At 35.6% G+C, this 13,052-nt stretch overlaps 4 protein-coding genes and 8 long non-coding RNA genes across 12 annotated transcripts, besides 1 other annotated feature; 4 read left to right on the forward strand and 8 right to left on the reverse strand.

Moving 5' to 3' along the window:
• The first annotated feature begins 372 nt into the window (after positions 1-372).
• Positions 373-5,292, forward strand: ppr5 (PPR repeat-containing protein Ppr5). The gene has a single exon (NM_001020077.3). It carries the CDS (start codon positions 1,187-1,189, stop codon positions 4,970-4,972), a length of 3,786 nt encoding a protein of 1,261 aa, NP_594649.2. The 5' UTR covers positions 373-1,186; the 3' UTR covers positions 4,973-5,292.
• SPOM_SPNCRNA.4073 lies at positions 1,222-1,543 on the reverse strand. Its single transcript, NR_193434.1, has one exon. It is a non-coding gene; the product is annotated as a non-coding RNA (long non-coding RNA).
• On the reverse strand, positions 2,354-3,232 carry SPOM_SPNCRNA.4074. Its single transcript, NR_193435.1, has one exon. It is a non-coding gene; the product is annotated as a non-coding RNA (long non-coding RNA).
• Positions 3,375-3,838, reverse strand: SPOM_SPNCRNA.4075. Its single transcript, NR_193436.1, has one exon. It is a non-coding gene; the product is annotated as a non-coding RNA (long non-coding RNA).
• SPOM_SPNCRNA.4076 lies at positions 4,019-5,018 on the reverse strand. Its single transcript, NR_193437.1, has one exon. It is a non-coding gene; the product is annotated as a non-coding RNA (long non-coding RNA).
• On the reverse strand, positions 5,139-6,335 carry SPOM_SPNCRNA.4077. The gene has a single exon (NR_193438.1). It is a non-coding gene; the product is annotated as a non-coding RNA (long non-coding RNA).
• Positions 5,670-6,852, forward strand: pdx3 (pyridoxamine 5'-phosphate oxidase). Its single transcript, NM_001020078.3, has one exon. The coding sequence runs from the start codon at positions 5,686-5,688 to the stop codon at positions 6,379-6,381; it is 696 nt and encodes a 231-aa protein (NP_594650.1). The 5' UTR covers positions 5,670-5,685; the 3' UTR covers positions 6,382-6,852.
• Positions 6,482-6,747, reverse strand: SPOM_SPNCRNA.4078. The gene has a single exon (NR_193439.1). It is a non-coding gene; the product is annotated as a non-coding RNA (long non-coding RNA).
• Positions 6,853-7,156: 304 nt separating the features above from the next.
• On the forward strand, positions 7,157-10,712 carry fig4 (inositol polyphosphate phosphatase). The gene is made up of 5 exons (NM_001020079.4): positions 7,157-7,241; positions 7,278-7,636; positions 7,707-7,933; positions 7,993-8,509; positions 8,551-10,712. Exons 1-5 carry the CDS (start codon positions 7,182-7,184, stop codon positions 9,884-9,886), a joined length of 2,499 nt encoding a protein of 832 aa, NP_001018284.3. The 5' UTR covers positions 7,157-7,181; the 3' UTR covers positions 9,887-10,712.
• cca1 (tRNA nucleotidyltransferase) lies at positions 7,270-11,994 on the reverse strand. Its single transcript, NM_001020080.4, has 5 exons — positions 11,915-11,994; positions 11,552-11,852; positions 10,908-11,490; positions 10,223-10,836; positions 7,270-10,178 (listed from the first exon to the last, which is right to left on the reverse strand). The coding sequence occupies exons 2-5, from the start codon at positions 11,693-11,695 to the stop codon at positions 10,017-10,019; spliced, it is 1,503 nt and encodes a 500-aa protein (NP_594651.2). The 5' UTR covers positions 11,696-11,852; positions 11,915-11,994; the 3' UTR covers positions 7,270-10,016.
• SPOM_SPNCRNA.4079 lies at positions 10,795-12,019 on the forward strand. The gene has a single exon (NR_193440.1). It is a non-coding gene; the product is annotated as a non-coding RNA (long non-coding RNA).
• Positions 12,020-12,369: 350 nt separating this feature from the next.
• Positions 12,370-13,007, reverse strand: SPOM_SPNCRNA.4080. Its single transcript, NR_193441.1, has one exon. It is a non-coding gene; the product is annotated as a non-coding RNA (long non-coding RNA).
• Positions 12,800-13,052: part of an LONG TERMINAL REPEAT that runs on past the window's edge.

Consider the following 13,052-nt stretch of genomic DNA (forward strand, 5'->3'; position numbering starts at 1 on the left):
TTCAACAAAACGAAATAATTTTGTTGATTGTGAAAAATTTCCGCTTTTTTTTTTGCGTCGCCATCCTCATCTTTCCCTGTTGGAAGCTTAAACACACGAAACTTGTGCTTGGTGTTTTAATTAATCAAGCACACACTTCCCTTATAGATCTACTTCCTTGCCCTTTTCTGAGGATTCATTAGCTACAGACATATCTGTTATTCATTCAACAAATTCTTGAAGCTCAAATCGCTTTTCTTTTTCCGCATTTTAGATGAACTAAGCATTTAATTATTCTATCATTTTCTCTCCCTTTTTTTTGTTATTCGGTTTAACGTACCTAGGTTTTCTACCCAATCCTCTTTTGTTTGGCACGGTGTATTAGATTTCGTCAGGTTTATTGTTTTTTCCCATCTATTTCTTCATTCATTTATTCCACTCCCCTGCTTCAATTTGATATAACTAAATTACCCTCCTCTTGTAATTTTCATATCGGCGTCTTGTTTCATTTCGCCACTGCTGACGCTTGATCAGATTTAAATCGTCATATATACTCTTCTCCACTTGCCATTAAGACGATCGTACTTTGAAAACATTGTAAAAATTCTACTTTATAAGCAAAGTATTCGAATCGCTTTCTTCATTTGACTTTATTGGAATTTTTATTTGTCTTTGATAATTCAATTGCGAGTGCTAGGATTGCTCTATCTTTTTATTTTTCAATCCTTGAATCTTTACGTACCCTCCAACTAGCACTCCTTTGTTTGCTTTGTGTATATTTCACTCTTATTCTGGTCTATAACGCAGTTCATCTGATAACGGTGATAGGCTCGTCATTACCAGGCGTACATAACACATTCACTTGATTTATTCTATATTTCAAATCTCAGTGACCATTTCATTTAACCTTTGCTGTACTATTTTATAGTCTGTCCTGCTAGTCTTCTTTCCCTGAGTTAGTGGATATTCTGGTTGGTGGTCGGCTATACCGTTTAGCTATACATATCGTTTCCGTTTTTCTCTCTTTTTTATTCATTTCTTGTGTTCTTTGGGTGTTTACTATTCTTTTTATTATTCATTTCATTTGTTTTACGTTTTTTCTATTTATTGTGTCTCTTTTTGGTCTAATTTTTTTTTAGATTGTTTATATCCGTTTTTGTTTATTTTCTAGACTATTATCCCATTTACGCTTAATATTAGTTTCAATATGGTTTACACGAAAGCTTGGTTTTTGCAAAATATTGCCAGACAAACACTTGGCAAAAATGTTGCCGTTCATCGTCCTCCTTTGAAGCTTGGAAATATGACGAATTGGATTCAACAACAACAAGCCCAAACGAACCTCTCTCTCTCTAACACGAAAGCACCTGGTTCATTGGATGAGCGTCTTTTCTTAACTGAGGATGACATTATCTTCCATGACCGTAGTATTCAGCTTGGTTACTTCGATCCTTCTCTTTCTGAGCGTAAGCAATCTCCTCCAGGCAAGTCCCTTCATCGCTTTGTTGACAATCTCAACCCTAACAGCTCACATTTTTCTGCTTCTCTTTTACCTGCTTCTCTCTCGTCACTATGTGACTCGACATGCGGTGATGTAGATGATGAACAACAATTTAACTCTCTCGCAACATCTCCCCTCTCAACTGAAACCCAGTCCGAAGTTTCGGACCCTTTACTGGATACTTTAACTCCTAATTCTTTGGAATCTTCTTTTGCTTCAATTTCTCTGAATTCTTTCACTTCTGCCAATGAGTTTATTCAATTTTTGAAAAGACTTGCTAGTAGTAAATTATCCATTCATACTTTTGATCTGTATAAGCTTGTTCGAAACTCTCCTGAACTATTGACTTTGGAAGCGTACAATATTGTTTTGCAATGCATGAGTACGGACGACTATTTTTTGTCGTCATCAAAAAACATTCAAAAAATTATCAAGGTTTATGTCGATATGCTTAATTCGTTTATCTCTCCAAACGTAACTACATTTGAAACCGTCATTTTCGCTCTTTGTCGTCGCGCTAAATTCGTGCATCAAAAAATTGAATCACTCTCTAAGCGCACTATTTACGCACATCCGAGTATTGCAAAAGAAATACAGCCTGAATTGCTCGATCTGCAATCCGAGATGCCTTTGCAAACTGCTGTTTTCATGTTTACTTCTAGCCTCATTAATCACGATCTCATATACTCTCCTCAATTTTATGCTATTTTAATTGAGAGTGTTTCTTTGTATGGAACGCAAAGCCAATTGGATTCCTTATTAGAGTGCGTTCCTCTTGGCACTATTGAAGCTAACGGCCATCCTGATTTACTCCCAGCTCTAATTAGAGCTCTCGGTAGAGCTAAAAGGCTCAACAGTTGTTTTCAACTTTTAGAGCGTTATAACTTATCTGATCCAACTAGTGACACTTCGATGACTAATGTGCGTTCTTGGGAAGGTTTAATGGAAGCTTATTTTGACACAGATCACCATGTTGAAGCAAGTGCATTGATGAAATCTTTTTTCCGAAAGGCTGATAGCAATCAAGTTATACCGTCTTCAATATTAGACTGCTTTTTACGTAGATTGGCTCAATTAGGACATTATAAGGAATCTGCTGAATGGCTTGGTATGGCTATAGAAAAGATTAGCACTTACAAAGCGAGTCCGTCTACATTATCGTCCATATTGGAGGCGGCTTGTTTGAACAACAACGACAAGTTTGCTATTGCTTTTGTGAGAAAATATACATTATCTCGATTTAGCGACTGTCATGCAGTGCTTCTCCGTTATCTGGACTTGCTTGCCAGATCAGGGAATGTCGATCTACTTCATTTACATGCATATCCCGTTATTTGTTCTGTGTCTTCTCACACTAACTTTACGTTTTCGAACGTTTACAAAGCTTTCATTGAGAACGGAAAGATTGATGTTGCACTTCGTCTACTTCGTAAACACATTGATCCAAAAGTTTCCCTTGGTAACAATACTGCACCATCTTCTAATAGTGTTGCTCTTCAATTATCAATCCTTAATGGATTTTGGGAAGTGTTGACGGAGGAGTTACAAAAAGATGTGCATGTTCTTTTATCGTTGGTTTCAACGTTAGAGAACCAAGTAAACTTCCCTCAAGTTGATTTTACTACTCCGTTGTTACGACATATAACGGGTTACTTAGTTAGCCGTCGCTTAGAACCGGAGCTCATTTCTCCTAGAGTATTTGGCTTTTTGCTGGAATATGCAGCATTCAATGTCGTGCAAACCGAAGGTACTTTCACTTCTAAGGTTATCCTCACTGATTTGTTAAAATGTTACTCCAATGGAACGTATAAAGCATCTTTCAAAAACGTTCATGTTGTTTTACGTTCTTTCACATACCTGAAAGAAGACGAAATGCTGGTTGCATCCGTTCGAGATGACATCGTCTCTGAAGCAGTCGTCGGATTCTCTACTGATAACAATGGACAGAAAATTTTAGCGGATATATCGCAAGTTTGTTATTGCCTTGACGACCTGGAATGCATCGATCAAAGTATAAATTCACTTGTTTCCAAAATGTTAACAAGTGCATCACCTGAGCAGGTGGACGTTAATATATTGTTTTTCCAGTTCGGTAAGCTTATTGAAACCAATAAATTTTTGCATCCTGAAGTTTATCCTACGTTAATATCTGTTTTAAGCAAAAATAAACGTTTTGATGCTGTGCAACGTGTTTTTGAGCATTCCAAGCACCTCTATAGGAAAATCAGTACGAAGTCTCTTGAAAAAGCGAACTGGTTTATGGCGTTGATTTTAGACGCCATGATCTTATCGTCTTCCTTTGCTCGTCAGTTCAAATCTTCAAATCTTTTTTGTGACAATATGAAAATGCTTGGATATATTCCTCGTGCTTCAACTTTCGCACATTTGATTAACAACTCAACAAGGAGAGGAGATACTGATGATGCCACTACCGCTTTGAATATTTTTGAGGAGACCAAACGCCATAATGTGAAACCTTCTGTTTTTCTATATAATGCAGTGCTTTCTAAATTAGGTCGAGCTCGCCGCACAACAGAGTGCTGGAAATTGTTTCAAGAAATGAAGGAATCGGGGTTACTTCCTACCAGCGTTACTTATGGTACCGTAATTAATGCTGCTTGTCGCATTGGTGACGAGAGTCTTGCTGAGAAGCTATTTGCTGAAATGGAAAATCAGCCTAACTATCAACCTCGCGTTGCTCCATACAACACTATGATACAATTTGAGGTCCAGACAATGTTTAATCGTGAAAAAGCGCTATTTTACTACAATAGGCTATGTGCTACCGACATAGAGCCTTCTTCTCATACTTATAAGTTATTGATGGATGCTTATGGTACATTGAAGCCTGTCAATGTAGGTTCCGTAAAGGCAGTTCTTGAACTTATGGAGCGTACAGATGTGCCAATTTTATCTATGCATTATGCTGCATATATTCATATTTTAGGAAACGTTGTTTCGGATGTTCAGGCAGCCACGAGTTGCTACATGAATGCTCTTGCCAAACATGATGCCGGGGAAATTCAACTAGATGCGAACTTATTCCAATCCCAAATTGAATCTCTTATTGCAAATGACCGCATTGTTGAAGGCATTCAAATTGTTTCTGATATGAAGCGTTACAATGTCTCGTTAAATGCATACATTGTAAATGCCCTTATAAAGGGATTTACTAAGGTTGGCATGATTAGCAAAGCACGTTATTACTTCGACCTTTTAGAATGCGAGGGTATGTCTGGTAAGGAACCTAGCACCTATGAAAATATGGTTCGTGCCTACCTAAGTGTAAATGACGGTCGAAAGGCAATGGAAATTGTGGAACAATTGAAACGCAAGCGTTACCCGCTACCGGTTGTTAATCGTATTTCTTCCTTGGTAAATAGCCATATGGGTCAGAAACCTAAACGTCGTTCTTTGAATACTAGTCACTCTTCTCTTGCTTCTTTAGGAAATGCTAGTACCCAACACTCAATTAATAGTTCTATCAATTAGACTGAAATTTGTGTGCTAATTGGATGAGATTTGGGCTATTCTTATATATTATATTTGATTATTGGCATGTATCTTTATTTCGTTCCTTGAAATAATTTTAAGCATCTTTTTTGATGCTATGTAAAATATTTTTATAGATTAATATAGAACTTAGAATTTTATGCATTAAAATGTCTAGAATTTACTTATCGCGTATTCAATTTTACTTTTAACCACTGGACCATTCCTGTACAAACATTGCTGAAATGGTTATGACTACCGCTAAGTAATAAAATTTGGTTCCACACATTACTAGATGATCTAAGTTGAGAACAATGTTGTTACCATGGCATATAGTTGTTAAAAAACTTCAGTTTACATAATACTTTTAAACATTCCCGCTACTGTAGAAGCACTGTTTTAATAAGTGCCCAATTGACATCAGTTACAATTTCAGGGATAAGCTTAAGAATGCTTGAAACTTTGGTATCATGACAGTAACTCTTGGTATCGTTCATGGCAATTTAAAAAGACATAGAATTTGATCGATTTGTGTTAAAATTAACCAGCTCTAGCATGCTGTACCGTATGACACGTCTTTTGCTAGCATTTTCTTTAGTGCGTGATACTGAGTCGTTTCATCGCGTTATATATATATCAAAACAGATATCTCATATAAATTCAGTTACTGCCTGAAACGAGGAAAAGTATCTTTTCCAATCCCGTTTACCACGATGTCTGAAAATACTGATTCCACCCACGAAAAGCTAATTTTTGCACCTTCTCGCTATCAATATGAAAAATCAAGTTTGCACAGAGATGCACTTATGGGAAAAGACCCGTTAGTTTTGTTTAATCAGTGGTTTCAAGAAGCTACCGATGATGAAGGCATTAAGTCTCCAGAATCTACTACATTATCCACAGCTCGACTACCTAGTGGAAGAGTATCTTCTAGGTTAGTCTTATTGAAAGAATTGGATCATCGCGGCTTCATCATTTTTACTAACCTGGGTACATCTAAGAAAGCAAAGGACCTGAAAAGCAATCCCTATGCTAGTTTATCTTTCTGGTGGGAACCCTTGCAAAGACAAGTTCGGGTTGAAGGTATCATTGAACGCCTAAGTCGTGAAGAAACCGAAGAATATTTCAAAACTAGACCTCGTAACTCACGCATTGGTGCATGGGCTTCTCCCCAAAGTGAGGTCATCGCTGACCGTGAAGAGCTTGAAAAAAGAGTTGAAGAATATAAAAAGAAATTTGGCGAGGACGAATCTGTTCCTGTGCCTGTTCCTGATTTTTGGGGTGGAATTCGTATTGTTCCTTTGGAAATTGAATTTTGGCAGGGTGGTAAATATCGCCTTCATGATCGCTTTTCTTTCCGTAGAAACACATTAGATGAAGATTATGAACTCGTTCGACTTGCACCTTGAATATTCAGATGATCTTTCACTGTACAATTATTATCATTATTATACCTTGTTTTCTGCGATACAAGTGCTATTGATAATTAAACCTTTCTTTTTCACTTTTCAGGTGTTCTCTTATCGTTTAAACTTCATGTCACTTCTTTGCTGTATTGCTTTTTAAATATTTTGGAAAAACTTTAAGAAATGTCCTGGTAACTAATACTATCATTCATTACCTTCACAAGCAGACATTCCTTTCTCTTCAATCCTTTTTAATTTCAATTTCATTTTTGACTCATAGTTTTTTTGAGAACTGTACATAGTCCGTAAATCCTTAGTTAATCTTTAATATTTGTTTTTTAGTATGCGCCGTCGCGCTTACCGCTCATTTTAAATAAGAAATGTATGTTTTTTTTAACAAGGCTATCTCATGACAATTGGAATCTCCTAGTTTCGTATTGACAACGTCTTTTTAAAATAAGTATTGAATACACGCGTACTTTCTTATTTATTTATTTTTTTTCGTGAGAAGGGTAATTTACTAACATTTAACCGGTGTCATAATACTAGACTATTTGATTGATTATGCCTATTAAAAGTAAGTTGAGTAAAACCTTTCTTTGTGTTCCCAAAATAATATATGAACTATCGCCTCTATATATTCTCGTTTCAAGTATTATAAAAATAAACTCTATAGTCTTTTAGAGCAACGTATCACTAAAATGTGTAACCAAAATGTAATTACCTACTTTCACGGCCCTCCAATTACTAGTTCATTGTCTTAACCAAATGAAGTTGGAACGAACCGTACGTTACTACTTTGCATGCCTGCAACTAACAGTGATGAACCATTGGTGAAATTCGAGCTGTACCAGCTAAAAAAAGTAAGAATTAAATCATTTATTTAATTAACTTTTGAGTGCTACTATATTGTGAGCGAAAACGCTACTGCAACAATTTTTCGTATTTTAAAGATTACTCAATCTGAAGATGAGCTTTCTATAAGTATTGAAGAGGCCGCAAAAATACTTTTTCGCCAGAAGCTTCAATTGTATTTAGAAAAATTAGAAAATGAGAGCGCCGATGGAAAACTAATACTTGTTACCAAGGCATATGCAATCTTGGGCCTTTTTCGATTTACAGCTGGGTACTATTTGTATTTGTGTACAGAAAGAAAAGTTGTTGCTGTAATCGGAGGACATAATGTCTACCATGTTGATAAGACTCAATTCATTGAACTGAATCCAAGTCGAAGACATAATACCAGTGTTGAACGAAAGTAAGTGTCGAAATTCCAGTATTCCAGTTGGTCTTCAAAAAATATGAGTTTAAGATTCTAATTCTTATAGGTGTATGTCAAGCATTGAAAAAGTTGATCTTGCTAGAACCTTTTATTTTAGCTACAGTTATGATTTATCACAAACAATACAATATGGATTTACTCATCCAATTCCTCAGCATCAGGTTAGAGATATGTTTGTTTGGAATTGGAATATGCTGCGCCCAATTTTGGACTCTGTAGGAATTGATTCTCCTTGGTGTATCCCTCTTATCCATGGTTTTGTTGATCAAGCTAGTACGTTGAAATTTTTTCATTTACTCCTATTTCTCTTTTTATATATACTAACTTATAAGAACTTTCTGTTTATGGCAAACCTATTATTGTCACTTTAATTGCACGAAGGTCGCGGCATTTTGCCGGTGCTCGCTTCTTAAGAAGAGGAATTCGAGATGATGGATATGTCGCTAATGAAGTTGAGACAGAGCAAATTGTGTTCGACGGCTCAGCATCTTCCTTTCCAATATCTTCAACCACTCCTGGGATTCCTTGTTATACTAGCTACGTACAACACCGAGGAAGCATTCCGCTTCGCTGGTCTCAAGAATTTAGCAACATAACGCCAAAGCCACCAATAGGTATTGATTTTCACGATCCTTTTTATGCTTCAACCGCCTTACATTTTGATCGTTTATTCGGTCATTACGGTATTCCATGTATTGTTTTAAATCTTGTTAAATCATCAGAGAAAGTCAAAAGAGAGTCCTTATTATTGGATGAATTTGAATCTGCTATACAATATCTTAATCAATTTTTGAAAGATTCCCAGAAGATTCAATATATTGCGTGGGATATGTCCGCTGCTTCAAAAAAGTATGTTTTTAACGGTTATATTCGTATTAACATAACGACAGAAAAGTTCCTGTGACTAAAACTCTAGAACAAATGGCTAGTGATATTGTAAAAAAGACAGGCTTCTTCTGCACTGCTGATAGATTTTTCCCTGGTACTTTTCAAACTGGAGTTGTTCGTACAAACTGTGTCGACTGCTTGGATCGTACAAATGCTGCGCAATTTGTGATTGGAAAATGTGTTTTAGCAGCTCAATTAAGAGCTTTGGGTGTTTTAGATTCTCCACAGCTTGACTACGAGTCCGATGCTGTCAGATTGCTTGCTGAGATGTATCATGGCCATGGCGATGCAATTGCTCTTCAATACGGTGGCTCCTTATTAGTTAACACGCTTGATACTTATCGAAAGAACAATCAGTGGTCGAGCACTTCAAGAGACTTAATCGAAAGTGTCAAAAGATTTTATAGTAATTCCTTTGTCGATTTTCAACGTCAAGAGGCCATCAGTTTGTTCCTTGGAAACTTTACAGTTCATGGTAAAATTGTGGTTTTTGGTGAAAAACGGTTACAAGCGCTCACCGAAAAGTTCAAAAATGGGCAATTGGTTCGCCGAGATTACCGGTACTGGTGGACACCAGTTTATGTGAATCAAGAATTACGATGCAAAAATGCTTACTGCGATAGCATTCAAAGGAAGGGGATTAAGTTTCCTGCAAACTATTTTGATAATGTTTATACTCCTAATTCTATTTCTTCGTTTTCTGAAGTTCTGTTGCCCAATCTGATTTCGACCTTAAATTTTGCTCCGTTAAGTCTCATCCCGCTTCTGCGAAAGTCATTTTTACCTTTATCATACAATGGTTTCGGCATTGAAGCCCCGTCTTTAAATCCGTTTATTCCCCGCAGAAATCAACCACGCGATATGTTTAAGACTTCCGCAGAAGAAGAAAATGAAGATGAGGATGAAGATGATGATAAGTTTAGACGGGTTTCCTTGTATAAATGGCTATTTAATAATGAGGAAAGACCAGTCCATAAGTTTATACGAAAAAGACTGCATCAAATTCCGGTGTCGAATAAAGTACAACCAAGAGATCAAAAACAGCCTGATTTCAAAATTCCGAATACTGATATTAATGTTTATAAAATACATTTTCAGTATAACAATATATCGGGGTTGGCGGATAATTATACTTTATTAAGCAAACACGATCGGGCAATGTATAATAATTATGCTGATTATTCTCCGGATAAAATTAAAGAAATCAAGGAAAAAGAACTTAATACTTATAATGACTACTTCAACTCGGCTATTTCAGAGAATCCAACTTTAAAGTCTGATCGGTCGGAAAAGGTAGCGTTCTATAGCGCTTGGATTACTGACTATAAGTCAACTTGAACCGATTTTTTTTTGTGGCTTTTATTTTAACTCGAAACGTCGTATTTATTAAATTTTCGTGTTATGAAAATATAATTCTTTAGATCCCTTTAGTTTAATTTTTTTTCCTTTATGCTTTAACTAATCGAATTTATGAGTCAACTACAGCGGAAGTACCTTTTTCTAGCATGATTGCTATATAGTCTTCTTTAGTTGATTCGGGATTTTGAATTCTCCATTCAATAGAATCATCTAACATTTTACGCAAATGTGGTCCCGGACGTATTCCCAAAATCCTAGTTATTTCATTTCCCTAAATATGTGTGAGTACACTACTATCAACAAAATTTAACTTACATTTATGATTGGCTGAATATTGTATGCTTCTTCCATGCCGTATTCCTCAATATGTTTAACCAGAACGTGAAACCAAGTAACTTCCTCATCCTTGTTCAATCGCTGAATATCGGAATTACTAATAAGCGTGTTCATAAAAAAAGCCCAATCAATAATATCTCTCCAGTGAGGACCAAGTTCTCTTACCAGTCTTCCACAACCTAACCTAGTAAGCTTGCCTTCTTTTTCGAGAACATTTATTTTTGACATAATTAAAGGATAATGAACAAAGAAATTTTCAACTTGAGACATTATTGGTTTGCTATATTTTAAGCTGTCACGTATCAAAATAGGTGGAAGTATTTTAATTTTGGATTTCTCCAGGATACTCCAGTTATACCATGGAAGCGTAGCAATTGCTAACCAGAAAATATATTTAGAAGATGAAGATAGATTTTTAATACTGACATCCTTTTTTTGTAAATATCCGAACAAATCAATTGCATAAGGAATTAGGCTAAGTGATTCAATGTTTTTCGATTGTAATTTTTTAGTATGGATTTCTAGCGGCCCAAAGATGCATGCAAACATGCCAAGGCTATGGATAATTTTTAATGCACGGTTGGTGTTACAATCTAATAATCAGCTGTGTTAGTAAAACCATTCTTCTTCCTGATTCGTCTCGAGCATGTATTAAATAACTTACGTTTTAACATTTTATCAACTTCAACACCAATGCGCTCTCTGCTTATAGATGACCGTAATCGCTCATGAAGTTCGGGATTTTTCAACCCCTTAATAGTCTCTTCGTGAATGTTGAAATCATATTTCGTAGCAAAACGAATACATCGAACTGCTCGTAAAGGGTCGTCACCAAACGTCTCATCGGCTACAAGTGGTGTCCTTATAATTTTATTACTTAAGTCAACCAATCCTTTTCCCGTAAAGTCTTCCACAGTCTTACTCTTCAAGTTGTAAAATAAAGCATTGATTGTTGCGTCCCGTCTCAAAGCATCTTCTAAAGGTGTTCCGAAAACGAGTTTGTTAGACGAATTTGAATTAGTGTAGTCATGATGTCTTAAATTAACAATGTCAATATCCATTCCCATAATTCTTGCAGTGGCTGTTTCAAGGTGCTTTGACTTTAGAGGATTCGCATCAATTTTGATAACTTTTGTCTCCCAGTCAGGGTGTTGTTGAGCCAAATAACTTTGGAGATGCTGTGCAAATTCGAAACCGGACATACAATCAATAGCTACATCTATATCGTGACTTTCGATTCTTAATAACTAACAATTTAATAAGTACAAGAAACTTATAAATTCCGAACACAGGAAAGCTTTGACTTACTTTATCACGAACCCAACCACCGGCAAATCTAACTTCAGGCTCCTTCCGATCCATTTGACCAATTTTCTTTGAGACATTGAGGAATATATCACTTAACTCCTTTTCGGTTTCGTTCAGCTCCAAAATAGAAGAGCTGCTAGCCATTGGAGATGAATGATATTTTCTCAAAATACGAGTGTCGGGACCAGAAAACTTAGTAAGTATAACTTTTTTTAATATCCGATTTCTCACAGCGGAGATGCACATTCACTAAAGTGAGAAACGTATGTAAATATGGAAAAAGCCAAATCTTTTAAAACTTCTTACATAACGTTAGCAATAAAATAAAATTTAAAATAACTATAAGATAGGACGAAAAAAAACCTTTTATACTAAGCAATCAAGCAGAGAAAGAAGATAGAACATGTCAATAGGTTGTCAATGCATACGAGGTGAAGTGCCTTGTGTTCCATCAGTTTAACGAGATTACTTTAAGGACTATTTGCAGACAAAATAGGAAAGCAGCAGGTTTAGTAAAGAATTACAAAAGTTTACATACGAATTTATATTAATTTCTTAGCTTAAATTCAATTTAATACACATGATAAAAATGTCTCTAACATAGTAAAAAGAATTCATTTGTCGTAGTGTATTTCGCTTAAAATGAACCTTATTTCTACCTAATCAAGCCATCACTCACACCGTAGACTATTGAGCTGTGAAATATTATGTAGTCATATTCATTATACATATTTCAAACGCAGTAAAATATTCAAATGCTTTTTGCAAATATACAAAAAATAAAGAGTAATAATAGGAAATATTCTTATTCGAATGGTATTAGTCTCTGGTATAAGAAACATCAAAAACTTCCAGAGTGTCGTAGATGATCAAACGTATAGTATTCTTTGTATTAGGAGTATAAGGAATAAAATGTGTTTATTTTATCTAAATCTAGGAAAGATTGCTAACATAACTTATTGTATTTACGACCACTGATTCTGCTTACAAACTTTCGAAGTTAATAACATGACTGAATACATCTCATAATTTCTACTTTCTTACTATTTAAGGCATTTGATTTCACGAATTTATCTTATAGCGTTTCATTTCTTTTATCCAGCACAATGAAATGCAAAAAAAATAAATGCAGTACAATTACATCTGAAGAAACACCATTGGTGCCGATACGTAAAATATGCAAGTTCTAAGGAGTGAAAAGCAATAATTAATTGTTAGCGAAAATAATTATTTGCGTTAAAATGCCAGCAATACTGCACTATGTTATGACACACTACGTTGCGTACCACTATATGTCACATGTTCTACATTGTACCATTGATATCTGTTGATAACAACTATTAGAAAGATTATTAATAGAGCTACAACTGAACCTCGTTCCTCAGTACAGTTATGAGCTATCTCGGTGACCGATACTAACAGATTTCTTATAACAATAAATATACATTGCTAGTTGACATACCGCATACCGCTACATTGTAGGTCGCAAGTAAAACTCACC

The sequence above is a fragment of the Schizosaccharomyces pombe genome (genome assembly GCF_000002945.2).
Source record: "Schizosaccharomyces pombe strain 972h- genome assembly, chromosome: I".
NCBI lineage: Eukaryota > Fungi > Ascomycota > Schizosaccharomycetes > Schizosaccharomycetales > Schizosaccharomycetaceae > Schizosaccharomyces > Schizosaccharomyces pombe.